The following is a 25,728-nucleotide window of genomic DNA, read 5'->3' as shown; positions in this document are numbered from 1 at the left end:
GCTTGGCAGGCCACATGACGGCCTGCGGGCCGTATGTTGGACAAGCCTGATCTATATGCATTGTCCTGGAACAGAGGTAAATTATGCAAGTTATACTTGGAACATGTTGGATACTTTTTAAGTGATTTTTTTCCTTCTGAAAAACTGACCTGCAGTGACGTAGAATTCTGATGCATAATTTGGCAAAATTTGATACCATTTTTGGTACAAAGAATTGGAATTGCAGGGTGAGGAATACCAACATTTTCCATTTCATTATTTTCCTTTCGCAAAGGTTATCAGTGATACAACAGAGTTGGTAGAAAATGGCCACCTTATTCAGATTTAACTGTGGAGTTATGACAGGAGATGCTATGAGTCATCTTTGTTAAAAACAAGAATCCCAATCTCCTTATTCCCATTCTCTGGGGCCTGATACCCATTTACATCAAAGTCCTTATCTTTGGTTTTCTTGGTATACTGTATGCGTGGCATTCCCAAGGAGGGATGCTGTCTAACATCCAACCCACCCACTCTTGCTTGCATTAAGCCCAGAAATGCTAACCCAGAAATGCAGCAATGAATCCACTGCAGGGATGTCTCCCTACACTTACTCTTGAGATCTGTCTTGAGTGTGCTTGAAAGTGGCCAGGTGGGGCACCACACAATAGCTTCATGACTGTGTTTTGAAGTTTGGCATGTACGAACCACATTCACAGATGAGGTATAGAATCATAGAAATTAGGGTTGGAAGTGACCTTGGGAGGTCATCTAGTCCAACCCCCTGCTCAAATCAGGACCATTCCCAACGAGATCATCCCAGCCAAGGCTGTCTACCCGGGTCTTAAAAACCTCTAGAGTAGAGACTGCACAACCTCTCTGGGTACCCTGTTCCAGTGTTTTACTACCCTCCTCATGAGAAAGCTCTTCCTTATATACAACCTAGCCTTCCCTTGCTTCAACTTGAGACCATTGCTCCTTGTTCTGTCATCTGCCACCACTGAGAACAGTTTAGCTCCATCCTCTTTCTAACCACCCTGCTGGTAGTTGAAGTCTTCTATTAAATCCCCTCTCAGTCTTCTCTTCACCAAGCTAAATAAACACAATTCCCTCAGCCTCTTCTTATAAGTTATGCTCCCCAGCCCTCTAACTATTTTTGTTGCCCTCCTCTGGACTCCCTCCAATTTCCATGTCCTTTCTATAAGGGCGGGGGGACAAAACTGCAGATGTGGCCGGCCTCACCAGTGTTGAGTAGAGGGCATTTTGTTGCATTTTGTTGTATTTCTCTCAATCTACTGGCAGCACTCCAGCCCAGTATGCTATTAACTTTCTTCACAATAAGGGCACACTGTAGGCTCCTATTCATCTTATTGTCCACTGTAACCCCCACATCCTTTCCTGTACAGCTGCTGCTTAGCTTGTCAGTCCCCATCCTGTGCATGGGATTATTCCATCCCAAATGCAGGACTTTGCACGTGTCCTAAATGAGCCTCATGAGATTTCTTTTGGTGCAGTCCTCCAATTTGTCTAGGTCTCTCAGAATTCTAGCCCTACCTTCCAGCATATCTACTAGGGGTGCATCAATAAAGATTTTTTGGGCTGATACCGATGGCGGATTATTGACCAGCCATATAGGCCAATCCTGATCCAATTGCCAACATGCAGCCCAGCAGTGTGGAGAGCAGAGTCCGGCTGGTAAGTCTGTTGGGGTGAAGGGGCATGGGGGATGCAGACTGAAGCCCTCATGTTGAAGGAGGGAATGGGACTGGGGTAGGGGCAGCCACTGCCCAGCTGGGGCAGGACAGGGTGCAAGAGGGAGCCAGCGTCTCATCCAGAGGGTGGGGGGACACAGTTCCTGCCACTGCTCACACCCCCGGGTGAGGTATGGGGGGCTTGTGCTCTCCAGGATCTGTGCATGGGATGAGAGCAGGCTGCCGCTATGTGCTCAGAGCCGAGGCTGCTCCAGCCTCTTCCCAGCAGCTGTGCTCAGGCCGGGCGTGGCAGGGTGGGTGGCGGCAGCAATGGGATGGGAGGCATACAGCGAATTTTCGGTGGCTCTAGTCCCCCATAACCCCTCTGCCCCACACCGCCCCGCCCTGCCTGGCCCAAGTGTAGCCACCGGACCCCCAGCCCCAAGTATGCAATGGACAGCCTGCCCTTACTCCACACACAGGTCTGTGGGGCAGATGCACCCCCCCATGCCTTCTCCAGGGGTGTGCGCAGTGGCAGGAGCTGCCACCCCTCTCCACCTCCCTGTGCCCCCAGTGAGCTGGTGGTTCTGCCCTGAACCCCACCCCACCCCAGCTGAGCAGTGCCTGCCCCAGCCCCAGTCCCACTCCCTCCCTCACCTCGGGGGCCTTGATCTGCACCCCATGTCCCTTGCCTCCACCACATCCCTTCCTCCCACCAGACTTACCAGCCAGACACTGCTCTCCAAGCTGCTGAGCTGCACTCCTGGCCACATGCATGCTGTGGCTGTGCATAAGCACATGGCATTTATCAGTGGCGACATGTAGGGGGTGCACAGAGGTTCATGTGCACCCTCTGAGAGTGCCGGTGCAACACCTGACCAGCCGCACTCGCCACTTAGGTGATGGGCAGGGGGGACAGGCGGGAGCACTGGTGCCCCCCCTGCAACCACTGGCTGGGGAGTGGAGTGCCTCTGTGCTCCCAGAAGCTGCCACAGCCAGAGCGATGGGCCTCAGCCACTCCCAGAATTGGCTACAGTGATTGGCTGGAGCGATTGGCCACTTCGCAATTGACCACTTCATAATTGGCCGTGGGGGGACCCCTCCCCCCCCGGTCAGTGAGATTGGCCGCAGGGGGATGAACCCAGTCGCTGACTGGCCGTTGAGGGGCACGTACCCACCCTCCCCAACTAAGGCAGCACCAGTCGCCCATGGGATTTATCAGCGACATAATCGGCCACATCACCCAAAAGAAGCTGATTGCCGATAAGGTCACTTCTCCTTTTATCAGTGTCGATACAATATGGACCACATCAGTGTACCTCTAATATCTACTACTCCCTGCAGCTTGGTGTGAAGATATTGAACAAACTGGCCCCAGGATTGACCCCTGGGGCACTCCACTTGATACTGACTGCCAACTAGACATCGAACAATTGATTACTACCTTTTGAGCCTGACAATCCAACCAGTTTTCTATCCACCTTACAGTCCATTCATCCAACCTGTACTTCCTTAGCTTGCTTGCAAGAATGTAGTGAGAGACCATATCAAAAACCTTGCTAAAGTCACGGTATATCATATCTACTGCCCTTCCCACCTCCACAGAGCCAGTTATCTCATCACAGAAGGCAATCAGGTTGGTCAGGAATGACTTGCCTTTGGTGAATCCATGCTGACTGTTCCTTATCATTTGTTCTCCAAGTGCTTAGAAATGGATTCCTTGAGGACCTGCTGCATGATTTTTCCAGGGACTGAGGTGAGGCAGACCAATCTGACCTTGCTAAAGTCACGGTATATCATATCTACTGCCCTTCCCACCTCCACAGAGCCAGTTATCTCATCACAGAAGGCAATCAGGTTGGTCAGGAATGACTTGCCTTTGGTGAATCCATGCTGACTGTTCCTTATCATTTGTTCTCCAAGTGCTTAGAAATGGATTCCTTGAGGACCTGCTGCATGATTTTTCCAGGGACTGAGGTGAGGCAGACCAATCTGTAGTTCCTCAGATCCTCCTTCTTCCCTTTCTTAAAGATGGACACTATATTTGCCCTTTTCCAGTCATCTGGGACCTCTCCTGATCACCACAAGTTTTCAAAGATAATGGCCAGCAGCTCTGCAGTCACATCAGCCAACTGCCTCAGCACGCTCAGGTGCACTGCATCTGGCCCCTAATTTTTCTACATAGTCCCTAACCTGTTCATTTGCCATTGTCAGCTGCTCACTTCTTCCCCACACTGTGATGCCAGGTGCAGTAGCCTGAGGGCTGACCTTGCTTGTGAAGACTGAGGTAAAAAAGGCATTGAATACTTCTACCTTTTTCACATCATCTGTCACTAGGTTGCCTCCACAATTCAGTAAGGGGCTCAAACTTTCCCTGATCTTCCTCTTGTTGCTGACATACTTGTAGAAACCCTTCTTGTTACCCTTCATGTCCCTTGCTAGCTAAAACTCCAATTGTGCTTTGGCCTTCCTGATTTCATCCCTACATGCCCAAGCAATACTCTTGTACTCCTCTTTAGTAGTTTGTCCACGTTTCCACTTGCTCAAGAGCAGCAGTGTAGATATATCCTAAATTCTGTTGAAGTCCTACTTCCATTCCTAAAGTACTTTTCAAAATCTGGCCTCTAGTGTATACAGAATCAGTCTTTGTGTTTATCACAGTTGGGGGCTAGTGCAGGAGGTTTAGTGGATTATTTAAATGGCTTGTACAGAACACCTGACTCCAAAGTCTTTTGCAGCAATGCATGCTGACTGTAGATGTGATACAAGGTGCTGTTCATGTATTCATTCTTAGAACAACTTCATTCCTTGGAAGCACACACAAAAGGGCTAAAGTTTTACCTCTGTAATGAGCAAGAATACTGAGCTACTTCTGGTTCTTCACTAAAAGGATATTTCTCAGGTTTTACCTCAGGGGATATCAGTATTGGTATTGACTTTTCAAGGAGCATCCACTTTAATGATCTGTCTGAAGGATCTTAGCTATTGTGTGCTCCTGGCCAGGATATTTATCTTCCTCTTTTATTTAACTTTCTGTACTGATTTTTCAGTTAATGAAGAGCAACATATTATAGGGTCTCTTACTTTGATAGCTGTGATAATGTCCTACTGTTTCCTTTTAAATACTAGGCCCAGTTCATTGGTGTGATTTCACTGAAGTCACATAGAGTTAGACTAAAGATAAAGTTGGTCCTTAGCATCAAATAAATGAGAGATGGGGTAACAAAGAAGGAGTTGGGAGTTAGGCACTCTACTCCCATTGAAATTTAGTGAAATCTGGACACTTCACTCCTCCTTTGAAAATTTCAGCTAAAATTGCCATTTTTATATAAAATATATAATAGCAACTGAGCCTGGATTACAAAAGATCCAAACTGCTCCAGAAGTCAGGATGAATCTGATCTGGAGTCTTTGTTTGCCGTAAAATGCAAATCAGAGTTTGGATCCAGGAATCAGAGTTGAACTGTCTTTAAAGCAAGCAATTTGCTTGATCTATGAAATGGTTACCAAAGGAGGATTAAACAAGCACTTCTCAACAAGCTCTGAAATCCAGTACATAGGGTTATGGGCCTATCTCTTCCCCTCTCTGTCATCTTGATTAGGCTACCGTGAATTAAATCATTAAACATCACCTGTTCTAGCCACTCACACAAGAGCCAGAAGGAAGTCTGATTTTATTACTTAACAGTGACCTTGGCAGGAGAGATTTGGCCCCAGATTCTGGTTTTATAGAAACCTGAAACTAATGGAATTTTTCTAATGAAATTCCAGTGAAAGCAGCTTAAAATAAATATGGTGAAATAAATAAAATTCCACTGCAGGGTTTGCAAACTTTGTTTCTAGCATAACTCCTACATAGTGATATAGTGACTCAGACTATGAATCCTGGCAGTTTTTCCTCTTATCTTTTGCTGTCTAGGTGCAGAATGATGCCCTTCTCTAAATGATCCTTTTCTTCCACAGGAGACTGCACTGCACTCGGAATTACATCCACATGCACTTGTTTGTCTCTTTCATGCTAAGAGCTGTCAGCATCTTTATCAAGGACAAAGTAGTGCATACTCGCATAGGAGTCAAAGAGCTGGATTCTCTGCTGATGAATGATCTCCAAAGTGTTGTAGTGGCACCTGCAATAGACAAGTCACAATATGTAAGCATTAGACCCAGTGGAAAACCATTAGCCCATTAGCCAAGTATTTTCTGCATTAGGTTTTATTTTTTGTTACAACCTATATCCCTTTTAGAATAACCGGTTGATACCAAGGAAAAGCAATTTTAAGGTATTAGGACAAATCCTCAGGTAGTTTATATGAGTGCTGGAAATCTGCTCCTGTTTATGTTATATATCTCTCGTGTTTATATTGAGGAGCAAAAATTTTCACAAGAACTTAAGTCTCATTTTCAAAAATAACATAAGCACTTAGCAGCCCATGTCCCACTGACTCTCAAGGAAACTTAGGGTTTTTTGGCCATCTTTTTTAAGGTTGTTTTTCAACCTAAAGAGCAAAACCTCATGGATTTTCAAAAGAACCTAGATACCCCTAGGACAGGGGTTTTCAACATTTTTGGGTCAGTGTACCTCCAATGGCCAGTCGAGAAGGCAGGAGTTCCTTGGTGGCCAGACGAGCAGTTGGCAAGTGTGCCGGCGGCATGGCAGCAGCAGAAGTGCTGGTGGCACAGTGGTGGTGGAAGTGCTGGCGGCGGCAGCACTTGCTGCCGAGTACCCCCTGAGGCCATCCCAAGTACCCCCAGGAGTACGCGTACCCCCAGCTTGAGGGCAGTGTACATGGGAAGCTTGTACAGCACTGGCCTTCAATACACCTGTTTCTGTGGGCTGTCACTAGTTGTTCACTTTCACACATTCTAATTCAATTAGAAATAAAAAAGAAAAAAATGAGAACAGTCCATAAAGAAAAATGGAGAGCTGATGGCCTATAAATAAATGTCTAATACTAACAAGGCAGACTGCCAGGAATGGCCTTGATGGTTTTTAAAATTTGCTAAATTTAACTATATTGACTTATTACTATTTTACTTGGATTCTTTCACAGGTGGGATGCAAGATTATTGTTGTGATGTTTATTTACTTCTTGGCCACCAACTACTACTGGATCCTAGTTGAAGGCCTCTACCTACATAGCCTGATATTTGTGGCTTTCTTTTCGGATACCAAGTACCTGTGGGGCTTCATCTTGACAGGCTGGGGTAAGGTATATGGGCTTCTGTTATTCCTTTTATTTCTGATCAGGTTCATCGGATAGCGAAGATTCTGTCCTCTTGATATTCCCACCCGCTGCTCTTTTTCAACACTTAGATTCATTAAAGATGATGACAAGAAGAACTTGTGTCCTTAAATACCTTATTTTCTATCAGCAATGACAGGACATCACTGCTGGGTTCCCTGATGAAGGATGGTTTTAGCAGTCAGTAGATTGGTTAGGACTTAGGAGGTCTGGGTACTCTAAGACATTCACTTCCTGTACATTCCTAAAGAAGTTACTTAACTTTTCCTTTCCCCACTGTGAAATGGGAATAATGACACATAAATGAAACCCTATCTTCCTGGGGTCTTGTGAGGGTAAATTGATTAATGTATCATATAACCAAGTAAAAAAAATAGATTAGACAAACTTATAGAGGATAGAACCATCGCAGCTATTAAGTATAACTGTCAGGGATGTAACCTCAAGCTTAGGGCATCCTTAAACCTGTGACTGCTGGTAACTGGGTAAGTATAACAGGGAATTAAGTATTCTCCATGCCCTATTTCTTATGCTCTTCCCTTAAAAAGCATCCACTACTTGCTACTGTTGGAGATGGGATACTGGGCTAGATGGCCAATTGGACTGACACACTATGGCAATTTTTATCATTTTCTCATCAAATGCTTTACAAACTAGGTACATGTGATGATAACTACTATAAAATGCCCAGGAAAAAATTAAAGTACCAGATAATGTCCTCTCCTTACAGGTGAATCATCTATCCTCAAATTCCCCCACAAAGGGCACGTCTACATATTGCCCTATGCTGATGTTGTTACTGCACCATGTTTTAGTACTTCCTTTTGGAAATACTAAAGTACAGCACAGTAACTACCTGTGCTGTGCGCATGGTGCACGGTTAGTTCTAGCTGCTACTTCACTGTAGCAGCATGCTAAAATGGGGGAGGACACTGCTACAGCAAAGTAGCTGCCAGTCATGTACATTGCTATGTTGCTAGGATCGCTACATTGTCCATAGCATGTCGTACAGCGATGTACCATGTTGCTATGGCGACACAGGGTGACGTGTAGATGTGCCCAAAATATTACAGTTGGTAATATTTGTCATGCTGTTACATATATCTGATAGTATAGTTCCCCATTGACATTTCATTCATAGTATTAAAGATAAAATAAAGTCTAACTATATTTAGGCTTTAGTCCTATCCTGCAAGCAGGGGTGTGCAAAGCTTCGGTCTCCGATTCGATTCGAAGAAGATTCGGCCCAATTCAGAGGCCAGATCACCAAATCCAAATCAAATCGGGAAACCAAAAAAACCCTCCGATATGGTCAAGGCAGTACATGATGCCAATTTTGTTGGCATCTGCTGTGTGGCACACAAGTTCCACCTTTAGTCAGGGATGACTTGGAGGGGGATAGGGCTGCCAGTGATGGTGCTGTCACTACCAGCCAGCTGACTTCAAAGTGCAGGAAGGTGGCAGGCTATTTCCACTGCACTATCAAGGAGGACAAGATGCTATGGGACAAACAGGCAGAGCTGAGCATCCCACAGCACAGAATCATGCAGGATGTGGAGACTCGGTGGAACTCCACATACTTGATGCTTGAAAGGCTGGTGGAGCAACAGAAGGCCATCCATGAGATAGCCTTGCTCAGGGAGTTTGGGATCAGTGGCCCCCTTAACAAAGCAGAGTGGGATCCATCTCCCAGATCTTGGTGGTCCTCAAGTCATTCCTCAAGGCCACTGAGACCCTCGGCAGTAGCGATGCCCTCCTTAGCCAGGTGATCCCCATAGTGAGGGAGCTTGAGAATGAAATGGAGAAGTTCTAGGGAATCATTGTTCCTGGATGGGGCAGGCCGCTGTCACCAGAGGTGCAGGCAGCGGCCTGCCCCAGGTGACAGCAGGTGAAGCAGCTGAAGGAGGGCATCAAAAAATGGCTGGATCCATTGTGGTCCAGTATGGTCCACGTGCTGGTGGGCATGTATGACCCAAGGGTCAAGGGGAGCATGTGCAGTACCAAAACCCTCGATCACTGGACAGAGGTGCTGGTGAACAGAGTCAGGGAGGCAGAAGGGCAGAGGTGAGGGGATGTGGAAGAGGGGGATCCACTTTCCCATGCCAGCACTCCCAGCACCAGCTAGTCTCCTCCACACCAGCCACTGCCAATGTGGGCTAAGGGCATGGCTTCAATGTTGGGGTCCAGATGCACCAGGCCCCAGCCTCAGGCAGGTAGCGCCAAGGCTTCACTGGTTACCTATCTTGCCAAGGACATGGAGCCACTGGATGGCAACCTCTTGCCCTACTGGGCAACCCGCAGCCAGATGTGGCAGAATCTGGCCACAGTTGCCCGGCAACACCTGTCCTGTCCACTGACCAGTGTTCCAAGCGAGAGAGTGTTCAGCATTGCTGGGGATGTTGTCACACCCCACCGCACCTCCTTGGATCCTGGTTTGGTGGAGCAGCTGGTGTTCCTGAAGGTGAATCTCCCACTGCTGGTGCTCCCCAAGTTCCCCCTGCAGACAGAGGGAGTGCCACCCTCCTCACTCTGTCCGCACCTATTTCCATTTTTTTTAAATCATTTAATGCCCTGCTCTCAGAGCCGGAGGTGGCACTCACTACATCACCAACCAGCAGGGGAAGAGCATGTCCCTGCTGAGCTCCTGTGCCAGGATGAACTTGGATGTATGGGCTGGACCTATGGGGAAGGAGGAGGCCCCAGGTCCTGGGCATGACCTAAAACTGCCCCCAACCAGGATTGGGAGGCCTGGTGGGGCTGCCGGTGGTGCAGTAGCCCCCAAGAAATGCCAGGAATGAGGACCTCCCTGGTGAAAGGCAGATAGGAGGTACCTTATAACCTCCAGCCACTTCACGCATGCACAGTCCTGGCTGAGGAAAGCCTAGACCTGTAAGATCTTTGAGAGGCCTGAGGCTTGCTGATTGCAGTGGAGTTGTGAGGCTCCAGGTGAGCTTAGCTGCCTGGGATGTCATCTGTGAGGCATGGGCTTTTGGATTTAAAACCCTTAATCAGGCTGAGGAAGCATCTAGTTGGTGTGTGTGCGCTCTTCCTGGATGGAAGGAATAGTAAAGAAGCCAGAGGCTGGCATGCAATACAGGCAAGACAGGCAGTCAGTGAAAATGTAAATTGAGGTGTCAGGGGGTGAGAGAGAGGCTGGTTGGTGGGGGTGAGGGGTTAGGCGGGGTGGTATGTAGCAGGTAAAACTGCAGAGGTACCTGAGGAGTCAGATGTCAGGTAGGTTGTAGTGTGTCATAAATCAAATGTCTATATTGAGTCCATGAGTTTCTGTACCTAGCAGGCTGATGAAGTGAAGTTCATAGGCTCATCTGTGAAAAGTGGTTTGTAAATTCCCTATGAAGATCAGGACTGAAAGACTGGAGACAGAGTGGTTTTCTTGTTAAAAATGTGCCCCCACAGGTAGTTGGGTATTCTTATCTGTAATAGATTCTGGTGCAGTTTGTGGGGGTACTGGAGATATGTTGACAGGTTTTGCATTTCTTGTCATGGCATGGTCTGGAACATTCGGTGTCTTGGACTGTAGGAACTTGGCTGCTGGTGAGGAGGTTAGCAAGGTTTGGTGCTTGTTTGAATTTACAAACCACTTTTCACAGATGAGCCTATGAACTTCACTTCATCAGCCTCCTAGGTACAGAAACTCATGGACTCAATATAGACTTTGGATTTATGACACGCTACAACCTACCTGACATCTGACTCCCCAGGTAGCAGGTACCTCTCCACTTTTACCTGCTACATTCCCCTTCCACCCCTTCTCCCCACAGACTGTCTCTCACCCCCAGATGTCTCAGTTTACATTTTCACTGACTGGCTTTCCTGCCTGCATTGCATGCCAGCCTCTGGCTTCTTTACTATTGCTTCCATCCAGGAAGATCACACACCCAACTGCAAATGCTCCCTCAGCCTGACGAAGGGTTTTTAAACCCGAAAGCTTTCAAAGAAGCATTTCTCCAACTATTCAGTTGGTCTAATAAAAGATATCAGATTGACCTAAGAACCTTGTCTGGGCTATGTCCTTAGATCAACACAACTACAACCTACACCTCTTAACACACACAAATGAGACAAGTTTTGCTTTCAGCAGTTTGAGGTGCAGTTTATTAAGTGCTGTTTATTAAGAAAGTGTGGGATCCCTGCTAAAGCTGATGGAACTGCTACTATAATGCTTTTTTTCCCCCCACAAGAACAGGAGGGAGCTATGTCCTCTTGTGGCAAATGGATAGATATAGTAATTAAATCAGTTTTTTTCCTTCATGAACAGCTAACATCCCATTGTTAGTTACTTCCTCATAAATTACTTCTTACTGTCAATAGCCTTTTTATTAGCAGATCCTTTTTTTACAGCAGTGGACACATCACATGTCTGTGCCATGGAATCACTTATAATTGAACATCCCTATGTTTTAATCACAGTAATGCTCACTTCCCAGTTGGCATTGCAGGGGAAAATATTGAAATGAGCACTTGACACTTTCTGGTTGCTATGCCAACTCTGTTTGGCACATCCTCCACTTAACTGCTATGTTTATTTTTTTCACAAGTTGCAAATTTTTGTAAAGAATGTAGGAAATAACATGGTCCGAGTGGTAGCCATCTTTCATTATGGGAAATATGCTTCATTTTTTAGGTCTTGGACTGGAGTTGGTGGGGGTGTAGGAAATAAGCAGACAAGTTCGCATGGTTAGGAATGGATGGGTATAGGTGAGGATGTGGGTTTAGGTTACAAAGGGCTTGGAGATATGGGCTCTGTTCAGGATATTAGGTTGATCCAAATGCATTCTTCAGGCCAGATTCTCCTCCTCAAAAGAAGAGCAACTTTGCTGGGGTCAAACCAATACAAATCAGAGTGAGCTCAGACCCCTGGGGATTTTTATTCAGATCTTCATGCGATTTTTGATTAATTAGAACACATATTCTCAATCTTTCTTCTTGTGAGATCAGCCACCAGACTGCAACATTAGTCAAAGATTAACTCCCTCTCTGCTCTTTGTGTTTTTTACAACATGAGTAGAAAAGTGGCATATTCCTTCAGACCTTCTCCACAGCACAGTAAATGCTAAGGCAAAATGAGCATGTACCAGGTGTTGCTCAAGAGATCTATGTAACCTTCTGTGACCAGGTAGTAGAAAACAGTTTGCTCCTTCCATGCTTCTCCCCTCCCTTCCCATGTATTATTCATGAAAGTAAACAAGTTACTCATCTTACTTATATACTGAGTATCGATCCCCATTAGTAAGTTAGCCAAGGTAAGCTCCACTAATAAGAACACCATTCTATTAAAATGGAATTAGCTATTTATGCCCTGTTCCTCTCTGACCTGAATGCTTTAGTTTTCTCATCTTCCAGTATGATGTGAAACACCTCACAGAATGTTTCATTCATATAAAACCCATTTTATATTATGAGTTGTACTCTGATGTGTAATTCTAATGGCCTATGGCAATTAAAATTTAGTATGCAGTGGCTCATCCTCTTGATTACTGCTAAAATGGAGTGGTTTCTGTTGAATGGAGTACCCCAAGCCATGCAAGCTAAATGGCATATGTTTTATTAATGAGCCAGAGTTAACCAGTGCAACTCTGATCATAGAAAGATGCGAGAAAGCAATACCGAATATCTACCATCTGCAGTACTGACAGCATTCCTTGGGGGTGACATTAGGAGCAGGCAAGACAGACTGGCATTTTCCCAAGGTATCAGGTAGCTGTCATCCTGGTGTTCCATCTTCCCAACAATAGTATTCTGGGAAGCATCATTTAAATCCTATTATGCCCACATCATATTTGTATTGGGGCATCCTCTTTTCCTTATCTTGCCTTCCAAAACCCTGTTACCCTTTGGGTCGTCACTTTTCATAAATTAATTGCTCAATTTACTTCATGATCATTAGTGTTTGTGTCAGTTAGTTGTCAGGCATTGTTGCAGTTAATACCTCTTACTATAAGCTAATATATTTGTTAATACCAGTACCCCAAATTTCCAAAATTCTGTTGTGGTTTTCTGCTATACCTAATCAGCTAACTTATATTGCTTGTTTGTTGTTTATCTTATTAAAAGTAGCCACTTATGTCAAACAGTATTTAGGCCTCAGTCCCATGTTGACCTCCAGTACAAGTCTTGATCCTGCTGGTTCATTTCTAACATTTCAGCAAAGGTTATAAAGGTTATTCTACCTATGCCTATATCCATAAGAAAGTTGTAAGCAGGTAGTAGCATCCAAAAATAATGGATAAATTAAAATCTTTGAAGCATTCTTTATTCTATCAATAGCCCAGAGTGGTGGAATAGACCGATAAGAAAGCCTGCAATAAGAATCTATTGCTTTAAGGTCAAATTTCGAGTTCCTTATTCACGCTGAATATAGGGATGGTCAATAATTTTCCAGGGTGTTGTATAGGTTGCAGGTTCCTGATATCCCCCCCCCCCCCCAATGAACCTGTGCTATGCTGGATTCCAGTACTAGATTGTTCACTGCACTGAGCCATTTACAGTCACTTACCGCATATCCAAGACAATTTGACTTCTCACTGATTTTAAGATTTCTTTCCATTGCTCAGTATTGTTGAGGTTAAAATGTACATGCCTAATCAAGACCTGCCTCCCCCTGTCTCCCATCCAAAAGCCAGAGATTTATGTAAGAAGCTGACAAATAGGATAGCACTGCTGGCTTAGTGGAGATACAGTAGAAGGCTAGGAACCAGGTATGAAGAGTCATTAAGGTGAGTTATGAAAGTTGACTCTTTTTCTTTTCTCATCCCTACCTACGCTGTCCTGATTGAGATCCCCCTATCTCCTTATGCTGCTAGTGGGCTGATGGTCTTATGTTCCCATGCTTCAGCACACAGCTTCTTTGGACTTCACAGTCACCTAAGTAACTCTCCATAGTCACCTAAGTAATCTCTGCTGGGCTTCTGCTGGTGCACTTTTGCTTCTGTTAACTATCATGATCTACAAGGGGTAGCAATCAGGAGGGGAAGCCAGGCACAGCAAGGAGCTGCTAGAGAAACAGGCTGATATTCACAAAAGGACGGGCTGGACTGAGACTGGCTTCTCCAGTGGAACCTGGCCTTCTCTGAATCTATCAAAAACTCCCTTTCTCCAAGTATGAGTGCCCCCTAAGATACAAGTACAGCACATTCTGAAACTTCTTTGAGAGCACGGCTAGTCCTAATGCTGGTCCACTCTTTGGGATTAGCTAGTGTCTCGTGTTCCTATTCTATGCAGCAGCACTATACACCAACCCATTTCCCCCTATGGATCATAGCCTCAGCTGCGTATGTTGGAACAAGTCTACTTAAGTAAATTACAGCAGCTGAAGACCTGACCCTTAATATAGCAATTGCTTTGAATTAATGTGCCTACAGAAGTTCCCTTCCTTTAACCAACTGTTCATGCTCATAGGGACGTTACGTTTACTTCCGATTTTTCTTTCCAAATCCTCTATGATCTGACATCTCTGTGACCCAAATTATATGAAGTGGGTGAGAGTGTGTGCATTCTTTCAGTGATGTGATTTATTGGCCTCATTAAAACATAGTGTTAGCTTGAATACTGCCTGCTTTATTCTTCACATCCATATCACAATTCTCAGTTGCATTTTAAGGCCTATACAGCTTGAAAAAAATTTGAAGTACTCTTGTTTACACTGTGGGGAGGTGATGTGTGGCATGGGTGAGGGAGTCACTTGCCCTATGTCTTTCAGTTAATGATAAAACTGGATAAAACAGGAGCAGAGCCTGGGCTTTGGGGAAACTTTTAAACATTATAAGTATGTAAAACACATGGGTGTGGAAATTCTTTCAGCCCCTCTTGCAGTTTGGGAATGTTAACTAGCATTGGTTAATACAGTTTTTGTGGCAAAGGGAACCGTAAGAGTAGGATTTCCGCTGGTATCAATCCTTGCAGCTTTATTTTCTTCAAGAGCACTTTACTGTTTTATACTACCTGAAAATATTGACTTCAGTATTATTCAAGCGAATTCTGTGTTTTTTCCTTATTCTGCTTTTTTCCTTCATTCTAACCAGATATTAATTTCTTCCTCTCTTCCTTTCTTTTTATTCTCCCATTCTTTCATTCTGCAGTCTACCCTTTTTGCCTCATAAGCCTCCTTCTTGATATTCAAGGTTATCACTTAAAGCAACGGGGGCTGACCTTTTCATCAAATTACACCCACGCCCTCCCCAAGTGCTACTATGATCCCCTGCCCCTGCCCCATCTGCTGCTCTGCTTTCTGCCCCCAGTCTTGTACTCCCTGCCTGAACTACTACCCTGCTTTCTGCTTCCTTCCCTATGCTTACTGTCTGACTTGCTGCTTTGACTTCTGCTTCCTGCCCTGTGCTGCCTGTCCCCTCCCCAATCTGTTGTGTGCCAAACATAGATGCTGCCTGTGTCACTTATGTCACCCATGCCCCAGGCTGGCCATCCCTGACTTACAGTGAATACATTCAAACAATGGAAACACATGTTGCAAGGACTAGTATTCAGTCTTCTATCCCCTTCTGAATAGATCTGCCCTTTCCCCACCACTCTCCATAGACTGTAGGATTTGGCCTAACCAGCTATAATCCACCAGATACAAAGGATCATACAAGCACTTGCAAGAATTAAAGTGAGACTACACAGGATGCTAAGGAGATACTATGTGGAATATTTAGACTTTTGTTGAGGAATGCTTTTCCATTTTTAGGTTCTGTAATCTTATAAAATGGGGCTGTCTAACGTATTTGGCCCCGCAGATCAGATCCAACCCTCAGTTCTTGCTGTTGCTGCTAACCCCCCACCCCTTCCCCCTGGCAACAATTTGAGTTGCCAGCAGCAGTGACTAAAGACTCACAAATCAGTGGTGGGCAAGGGGGTGGGAAGGGAAGCAATGCTGGCATTCATCTGCCGGGTTCCACAGCTGAACCAGTGCAATGGCTCTAGCAACCGCACTAACAAGCCCTGTGGGCTGCAATTTAATCCACTAATTGGACAACTCTGTTATAAATGATGCTTTGCCAGCACCCCCTTCCCCCCCTTTTTAATGTGAATTCAGTACTTTATCTTGAACTTACCTAGCTGACTACTTAGAACACATCTGAGTCAGTGTGCAAGGTCACCTGAACACACAATGTCATTTCCATTAACTGGAGCAGGGGGAGTAGCAAGCTATCTTAAACCACTGCAATTATCATTAAAATTCCATCATGTCCATTAGGTCTTGCAGACTTGTAGCTCCCATGAATAGTTCTCAAAAATCAGAGCTACTCTGCATGTTTCATCTTCTAAATCAGAACTGTTTGATCAAATATAATCTAAAAATAGAAGTATACTTTAAATATGTTTAAAAACTACCAGACTTAGAATCGTAGAAAATTAGTGCTGGAAAGGACCTCAGGAGGTCATCTAATCCAACCCCCTGCTCAAAGCACACAAAAGCTTGTGAGATAGATAAACATCTATATTGATATCTATATAGAGATATAGATATCGATATAGAGAGATATATAGATATCAATATAAATGTTTATCTATCTCAAAAGCTTTTGTGTGCTTTGAGCAGGGGGTTGGATTAGATGACCTCCTGAGGTCCTTTCCAGCACTAATTTTCTACGATTCTAAGTTTATAGATATATATATAATATAGGCAACCATTAATCCTCTGGATCATGGTATACATTTAACAGGTCTAGTCATGGGCCTGATAAATCCACTTGTATGGAGTCCTGTGACCATCACACCAAGACCTCAAATATGCATAGGCAAGAGTATGGAGGAGTAGAGGCTGGCCAAGACCTACCATCCTCCCTTTAGACCATTGATACAGAATACAAAAGGCCAGATCAAGTCCAGATATTCAGTGCCTCAGTGGTTGTAGCTTCTGCTAGAGAGCAACAGATTTGATCTGCTGCTGCCGCCTAACTGCTGACTGCGTAATTCCTCAGTGAGGGCATGTTTCTGTGAGGGTGAATTCCTTTAGCCTTTCTCCAACCAAGGATTACCAACAAGGCAGTGGGTGCTAGGCTTTCAAGATACCCTGTACTTGCCTTACTCTGGAGGTTGCAACATTGTGGTATTTTATAGGAGCCACCCCACCACCATTACCCCCTTCCCTCCCCTCACACTTTGGTTAGTCTATAAAGTGAAACTCTACCCTGCCTTCTACTCAAAGAAAAATGCTAAGGTAACATATGCTAAACCATGTTTTCTCAAATTGCTGTCCACATGTGGTACTTGTTGTTTTTTTAACCACTTAGGAGCAGACACAAAACCTGATGGTCACAGGGAGGGCCTCCACTGGCTCCAGTGAGTTTTAGATCAGGTTCCCTAGAGAATATCTATTCTATTTTCATGGCAATCCTGAGAGTACCATCAAAGACATGCCCCACCCATTGCTCCAATTCAGTGTATGCCAAACTCCAAAAGTGAGGCAGTTTGGTCCTCCACATACCAAGAGACACTCTCAGGTTCTCTGCCCTGGGCATGTTCTTTGATACATATCCATTTCCTCATATCCATGCTGAATCAGATATTCATGGGCTTTGGAAAGTAGGAGGAGGTCAGCTAGATATGTGGCTCAACAGTGCTCTAAGACTTGCCACTGATGCAACACAGATGTGCACTTGTGCAAAGGTGAGGCCAGAAGCGTTTTCCAGAAATGTTTGTTTAAAAAAAAGAAAAAAAAGGATATTACTAAGGAGGAGGAGAAGGATTTATTTCCCAGATCCCTCCAGCAGGGTGTTGCTCTAGACCACCCTGGCTTTGTCTGGTCTTGCCAAGTGTTCCCTGAAGCCAGCCCAGGCATGGCTTCTAGAGTAGGAGGGGAGCCCCAACTCCTTACAACTCTAAAGGACACTTTTGGCTTTTTGGTCCCTGACCATCCTTGGCTTTCTGTCATCCTGCCTCAGGGAACTTCCTTCTAGTGCAGCTCCCAGGAGAAAGGCTTTTACCTCTTAATAGGGAGAAATGTACCCTGAAGTTTCAAGCACTGAAACAACTAGCTCCTCTTTAACAAAGGCATTTATTGGGGAAAAGACCACTCAGCCTGAGTTTTATACCCTCTCCAAAGGGCGAAGCAATCCCTTTGCCCTCATTCCAGCCTGCCCAGCCTTGAACACTCCAAAGTTACTTAGCCATTCCCCCTCCAATCCCCAAAGCTGCATGGCATGGTGCTCTCTTCAGATTCACACCCACCAGCAGACACTCCGTTTGTTCACCTTGTCCTGTCCCTTGTCATATTTAGCTGCTTCAGCTGCCCTAAAGCCCCCTGCCTGTCACCAGAAATCCCTGAGCAGAGATAGTAGTTAGCCATGTTAGTCTGAAGTCAGGCAGAAAACAGGGTAGATATGTCATTTATCTATATACCCTTCATGCCTGCTCCTCCATGGTTCTCTGGTAAGACAGCCAGAAGTTGCCAGATGTATGGCTAGCTTTTCTTTAGAAAGATGTTTGTTCATGTGGAACTAGGTTCAAGCTACCAGTTCATTTCACACACACCTGCAAATCACTGTAAAACTTTAAATCACTTTCAAGATGAGCTGGGTTCTTACATTGGTGAAACCTCAGAAGCTTTTGGTTCATGCTGTATGATAAATATGGAGTCAGAAGGCCAGAACTTCATTGGCATTACTGATTTACATCAGCAGGATATAGGAATTGGTATGTGCAGTCAACATTTCCAGACTTTCAGCTTTAACTGCAATTAGTTGAATTCTGACCAAACCTTTCTGATTTTAAAATACTGATTTTTTTTTCATGCTCACTCAAAGCTCTTGTACAGCTCTGAGTTTCCTGATAATAAGAACTTTATTTTTCTCCAACTCACTCATTTACAAATATTTAACTTTCCCTTAGGGTAAGAAACTGCACATCCTGTTCTGTTCCAAAGTGAATCTATTCTAACAGATCTGAATTGATTTTTCCCAATGTGTAGGATTTCCAGCTGTCTTTGTCATGGCCTGGGCTGTGGTCCGTGCAGTACTGGCAGACGCAAGGTAAGTGGGAAAGAGGAAGAAGTCGTTTGGATCTTCTGTTTATGAAAGCAGGCAGATTTTTTTTTCAGTCTTTCCATTCCTGTACTTTCCATATATTACCTGCTCCCTTTCTTACCTCCAGACAAAGGGTGGTCTTAATCGGAAAAAAATATATGTTCTCTATCAGAATGCTTGCCTTAATGGTATAAACTTTCACGTAAAAGATCAGAGAAGGTGAGAAAAATAATAGGCCAGACCCTCATCTGATGCAATTCAGCATCATTTCATACCTATTGTAGAAAATAATAAACTGAGTAATCCTGGTTGTCTGTATCTTCATTTTCCACCTTGGAAACTAAAGAAAGAATGATGTAATAATGGTCATAGATATCTATCCTTTATCTGTCCCAAAAGGATTAAATGTCCAGAGCATGCTTTCTAGACCTCAGGAGGCAATAAATCATGTGATGGGGACTCTGTGCTGTTATAAATGTGTTCCTTTTGATGCTTGCATTCTAAAAAATTTGAAATTTTACTTGGCAGTGAGCATTACTATTGCTGTGTGAGCAATCAATGCATGCACTTGAAGCACTGAAAAATAGAACATTGTTTCTCCTCTGGAACTTTTTCTTTTAAATAAGTTTCACCATCCATGAGAGAGAGCATTGGATCAGCCAATGTTCAAATGTTTCCTCTTTCTCTTAGCCTTTATGCTTCATGAGCGGTTTGACATGGTGTTAGCTCAGAAGTAAATGCCGATTGGCGGATACACTGTGCCAGTGTAATTTGCTAGATGGAAATTTTATGTTTTGGGGAAAGAAAAGAACTTATGTGACAGGCTGTTTATACAAACAAACGGTATCTGCTTGAAATTGTTCCTCTGTTTGTAGAGTTTATAAGTAAGTGTCATGGATGGATTGCTGGGGAGAGAAACCAGTGAGATCAAACCTGTATGAAAAATACAATTTATCACATGGTTCTTTTTTTTTTAAAGGGGAAACACCAAATCTAGGTGTACTATTGAGCTAGTGTGGTTAAGGAACACTGTTTAAGGCAATAGCACATGAGGGAGAGAGGTAGATAGTGCCTACTCCTACATCCTTTTGACTCTCCAGGTCAAATGACCAGGTACTCATTTAGAGATGGCATGACTGGGGCAGATTTCAGCCTGAAAGGCTTAAAATCACGTCTCTGGACCTAGCGAGAAGCTTTAATCTTTTTATCACCATGACCTCTTCTGTTGTAGTGAATGCTGTAAGCCAGTGGTGCTCAAGGTTTTGTCCCCATGGGCCAAATGAATGGCACAGAGCCAGTCTGTGGGCTGGATTGGGCCCTGTGCTGCCCTCACACTGGGATCTGGCTCCTGGGACCCTGCACCACCTCCACCTGGCTGGGACCCAACTCTAGGGGCCTTGTGCCTCTCCTACCCACTTGGGATCTGGCTCCAGGGTCCCCACACCTCTCCTGCCCAGCTCCCATGTGCCAGGCTTGGGCCCTGTGTGCCCAGTTTAGCATGAAGGGCCACAGCCAACAAGGATCTCCACAGATCCGTGAAGAACCCCACAGGCCTGATGGCACAGCACTGGCCCACGAGTTCAGGGTTGAAAAGCCCTGATATAAGCAGTTAATAGACATGCCATTATTCCAGGGTCTCACTGTTCGCATCATTATGGGCATAAAATATTTTTCTCCTCCTGCAGCCTTAATTTAATTTCTGTATTAATTATGGATTTTTTTGTTTTGACAAATGTCAGTATTTCAAAAAAAATTTTAGGGGTGATTGGGGCTACTGGAACAGCCTGAACTAGATTAAGGTTAGGGCAAGGTTAAAGAACAGGCAAGGTTTGGGGCTGTGTTTATGGTTGCAGCCAGTAGGGCTCCCCAAGCTAGGTGTAGTGCAGAGGTAGGAAGGGCTCTACAGTTTAGTGGAGTGAGGGTGGATTATAGTACTCTCTTTATTAGGGTTAGAATTGCAGGGGCACAGTTGTGAGGCACCAGAATACAGCACTCCAGCTAGTCTTTGTCCAGCATGACTCATAGGGCATGGCTACATGTGCATTTAAGCACACCTAAATTTAACGTGCATTAGCTTAATGCACATTAAGTGGGTTTAGGCAGGTGTCTACAGCTGCAGGAATTAAAGCGCATTAACGCTGTGTGTGTGGACTGACTTGGGACTAAAGTTAGTCCCTAGTCAGTCCACACACACAGCATTAATGCACTTTAATGTGCCTACATGCGTGTTAATGCACTTTAACTATTCACCATTCTAATGCGTGTTAAGGACACGCACATGTAGATGCTTAGGGTAATGCACATTTTAAAGCATCACATGTAGATGCGCCCATAGAGTATTACTGCAATGATGTAACTTTAGATTTTCTAAGTTGGAAAGGGATCTCCAGGACAGACAGACTAGAGATGACCTAAAACAACCTTTACCTCACCCTCTCCTCAGCTGCATCAAGTGTGAGGTGACTAATGTGAAAGATCATGGCTAAGGAAAGGCATAAGTACTTGGAAGTAAAGGGCAGCTGCTGCTTATATGCTGAAGACTCATCTGAGGCTTTTAAGTGAAGATCCTGAGAAGAGGTCCCCATGTAATTCTCCCCCTACTGCAGACTGCTAATACTGTTATCTTCTCTCTCAGTTACTGGGCTGCTGTTTTGCAAGAGCCCAAGCATTAAGAGTGCCACTTGCTTTGAAGAAATGCCTTTGAAACTTGACTCAGACCCAACTGTCAGAGATATATTAAAAAAAAGAGTTAGACCTGATTTCTAGTTCCCAGAAATAAGCTGATTTGAGCACCTAGTTTCTGTGCACCACTTTAAATACAAGGAAAATTAAAATAATATATTTTATTACCAAATTACATTCTTATTTTATTGCAGGGACCTTTGAATTGTTGGGTCAAAAAAAGTTCAAACTTCAGTGCTTTGAAGTCCATACTCAGGCACTTAAATAAGTGATCTATTCATTCAGTGACCTGCTCCTTTGTTGAAACTGTGGTCTTAGTTGCAAAATAAATCAGCTGACACATTTTCAGTGGTGCTAAGCAGTCCAACCTCTCACTGATATCAATGCAAAATAGAGATGGCATTTGCCACATCTCAAGGTAGATGTGGCCAACAACAAAAATAGCTCTAATACAAGAAGAGCCTATATGCCCTATTAACTAGTTCTAGTGTCTTCTGTCCACACACCTAGAACCACAGAAAGCAGAGACTATTTTTCAACTGTAGCATGTAGTTGTCCATTTTGCTGAGCTTTCAAAAAACTCCACAATCCATATGAAGACTGACTCTCTGGATACTACATATACCTTTCCTACTCTGACAAAACAGCAGATTAATTCTACACATCTGGGGAATCTCCTTATTCAATACCATCTCACAATGCTTGTAAAAGATAATCGGAGAAAAAAAACAGTTTACCACTTATGTGGAAAATTCTACACCCATATAAAATTATTTTTGTGTGCGCTTGCAATTAAAAATTGAAAAGTTTAGCCAACTCTAAACTCTAATTTTTAAATTTTTTTTATGTAACTGAAATTTTGAAATGTAAAATATTCTAACCAGTGCTATTATTCTTTGACTAAAAGGGGAAAAAAAGGAGAGGACCAGTTCTTCTACAAGTTTTTTGAATAAGTTAATTCAGTAATCACTTTCAGCTACATCATGACTTACTCCATTTTAATATTTGACTGAGAAAGCTGCTGGAATTTTTTTGAAGTGTTGCTCATTGTTAGCACATCCTACTTGTGCTTTTTGCCTAGGCTGCTGCTATTTATCTTTTCTTGCTTGGCTGATGCAAGCTGGGTTTTTTTCAGTAAGCTTTAGACTGATTCTGTTCTCTCACCTGAAAGTTTTTGTACCAAAAACAGCTATCATCTCATCCACTCAAAACAGGTAACAAGTAGCTCTGAATATTGTGAAAAGTAATGAATAGTTTTCCACTGGCAAATACTAAAAAATGCTTTAGTTCCCATGCAAAGCAATCTCATTCTTTGATGCCATGGGTGTCAAAGATATGGCTCATGGGCTGCAGGACTACTGGTGAGCACCAGAAGTTGGGGAACTTGCTCTGCTGCAGAATCAGGGACCTTTGGCCATGCTGGGCATGGCCATCAGTGGCAAGCATGGCTTGCTGCCCCTGAACTCACTCCCCTAGACTTGTCACCAGTACCACTGCTGCAATAACCACTGCAACAACCACCACGCCCTGGACTGGATCCAGTCTACAAGGAGCCCTGTGGTCTCGATCTGGCCTGGAACCCCAGCTGAATTTTTTACACTGAGTATTTTACACAGAGAAGGATTGATTTTGATCTCTGTTCCACTGCTATGTATTCATATACTCCACTGATGGAGTAACTCTTCAGGGGCTGATGACAGTTATATCATACCACACACAGAAGACATCCATCCTTTTCAGCAGTATAAATTATTTCGCATGGACCTTTGTGCTACTTGTGACCAGGTGCAATTTCTCTATCCATTAGCACAAGGAGTGCATAATAAGAACACTGTAAAAGAGAGCCATCAGGCCTAGGAAGCTTATGGATCTAAGGATACAGAAAGGTCACAACAGGAATTCACAAGATGCCCATAGGTAGATTCCCTCAATCATAACAATTATCCATTGCTATAAGATGACATATAATCACATGTTAATATTAAGGGGAGTCCAGCTGGATAAGCAATGAGGGATGAGCAATGAGGAATGTTATTTTGGAAGCTTAGCTTACATTCTGTGTATTGTCACTTTGCAATGGCAAAGGAAGAATGCATATCTTTATTGGGCAAGATCAGTGCTAAGAGCACATGTGAATAAGTGATTGGTGGCAGTGAAACATTTTCATTTTTAAAAACAATAATGCTGTGGCCTGCCAGGTTCAGCTGAACCAAGCACTTCACTACTCCAAAGTCAGTTCTCAGAGAAGTTTTATCATGTAGTTACCAACTAGATGCATCTACATGAGACGCTTTACTGCACAGTAGATTAATCTATTACTCAGTAAAGCATCACTGTCTACATGTGCAGGATATTTACTGCACAGTAAATTCGACTACTGCACAGTTAGCTAGTACCTGTAAATACAGGTACTAGATTATCAGTGCAATATTTGCTGCACAGTGGGAGTGTCTACACGTATATTTACACTGGCTTAAGTTTACTTTGCAGTGAGTGGGAATAGGCCAGCATCTACACGTGCAGGTGTTAAAAAGCATTAACGCTGTGTGTGGACTGACTTGGGAGGTATGTGGAGCTGCTCTGGGGTGGGTAGGGGCTGGGTTCCCTGTCTGCACCCAGTTTCCAGAGCAGCCCACACTGGGCTAAACAGGGGAGTTGCTGGCAAGCCCTGTGCCCCCCTACCCCCCCACCCCAGCAGGAGGCTCACCAGCAACTGCCCCTGTAGCCAGCAGAGTTCTGGCCCCGTGCACATTGGGACTGGCCCCATGCCCCTTGCCAGCACCCAGGCTGGTGCTGGAGGGTGGTGTGGGTGTATTGGATTCCCCCCTAAGGTTGGGAGACTCCAATACACCCACCCCACCCTCCAGCAGGGGCTGAGAAACCCCCAGACTGAACTCCCTCCACTCCCTTTCCCCCCACCCATTCTGAAAACAGCTTGAGGCTGGTAGTCAGAGCAGATAAAAGTTACAGAAGATGCTCTGTTTTGAAACATCTTCATCTGACCCCTCATGCAATGAGGGTTCAGATTTTCACCTGACTGGCCATTTTAAACGGTCTGCAGCAGTGCACTCGTGTTTGGTCATGGTTATAGACCATTTTCTGTGGCCAGATTGTGCAAAAATTGTCACTTCTGTCTGCGCCCTGAGTTCTTGCCTTCTCTGCTGAAACTACCAGTAGGAATACTAACTGTATTGGTGGTTTTTGTGCAGCAGACACCTATTGACTTGAAGTTGGATGGATACCACCAATTAGCTTTCCAGAAATCATTCATCAAAACAAAACAGCTCCAATGGCACAAGGCAGTTAATCATACTCTTCAGTAGATGACTTTCCTCCCTAGGGCTATCAGGCTGGTACTTTCCAAGAGAAGTACATTCCTTTTAAATAGGAAGAGCTTTTAAAGAATATAATATAGTCTACACACACTGCACAAAACATACACATTTAGGAGGGAGACCTAAAAGAGCTCCAAAGCATCTACAGAATTTCTGGAGGGGTTTAAAGTCAAAACTGCATGCTTTGATTCAAAATCTCTTTTGTAAACTGCTCACTAAAGCATGGATGGACCTTAGCTACTGTCAATCAGCATTGCTCCATTTATGTCAGTAGGCCTACACTGATTTACACTAGCTAAGAATTTGCTCCAGTATCATCTTCTAAAGTTCAGAGAAACAAATTATCCTTAAGATATGTCAAACCATTTAGAGATTATCGGGGACAGCATAACTGACGAAATGGCAGAATGCAAAGCCATTGACCTGTTTTCACTTGTACTAGCATTTACCAATGGGCAAGTCAGCTTTTCCAGATAAAAAAACTCCCAAAGTTTTCCCAAAACTAAGTGTCTGAGTATGGTTTGTTAGTGTCACACCCTTTAGGTGCAACATAGATTCATATTAAAGCAATGTCTTTCATGCAGCTAGTGAAACACAATGTCCAGCATAATAATCAGCTGGTTTTCTTTCATATCTCTCTGTATGGGTATGAGAATACAGCATTGCTTTGTCACTAACAGGAAGAAAACAAGCCCTTAGAGGCCAGAGTTGTTGACAAGACTTAATGACTAAGAACCTCTTATAGAGTAAGACAGGAAATGATTCTGATGTTTAAACAGTACATAACTCACAGTGGCATAAGGTGAGCAACTTC

At 44.1% G+C, this 25,728-nt stretch overlaps 1 protein-coding gene across 1 annotated transcript in view; it reads left to right on the top strand.

Moving 5' to 3' along the window:
* PTH2R (parathyroid hormone 2 receptor) overlaps positions 1-25,728 on the top strand; it is a 64,542-nt gene that overhangs the window by 18,181 nt on the left and 20,633 nt on the right. Inside the window, exons 7-9 of the mRNA XM_006029144.3 lie at positions 5,634-5,820; positions 6,722-6,875; positions 18,843-18,903. Of these exons, the coding sequence (XP_006029206.1) occupies positions 5,634-5,820; positions 6,722-6,875; positions 18,843-18,903 (402 nt within the window). The remainder of the gene's footprint in view (positions 1-5,633; positions 5,821-6,721; positions 6,876-18,842; positions 18,904-25,728) is intronic.

Source organism: Alligator sinensis, unplaced genomic scaffold (genome assembly GCF_000455745.1).
Source record: "Alligator sinensis unplaced genomic scaffold, ASM45574v1 scaffold699_1, whole genome shotgun sequence".
NCBI lineage: Eukaryota > Metazoa > Chordata > Crocodylia > Alligatoridae > Alligator > Alligator sinensis.
Note: the sequence above shows the minus strand (reverse complement) of the source record. Positions and strands in the feature narration are given on the sequence as shown.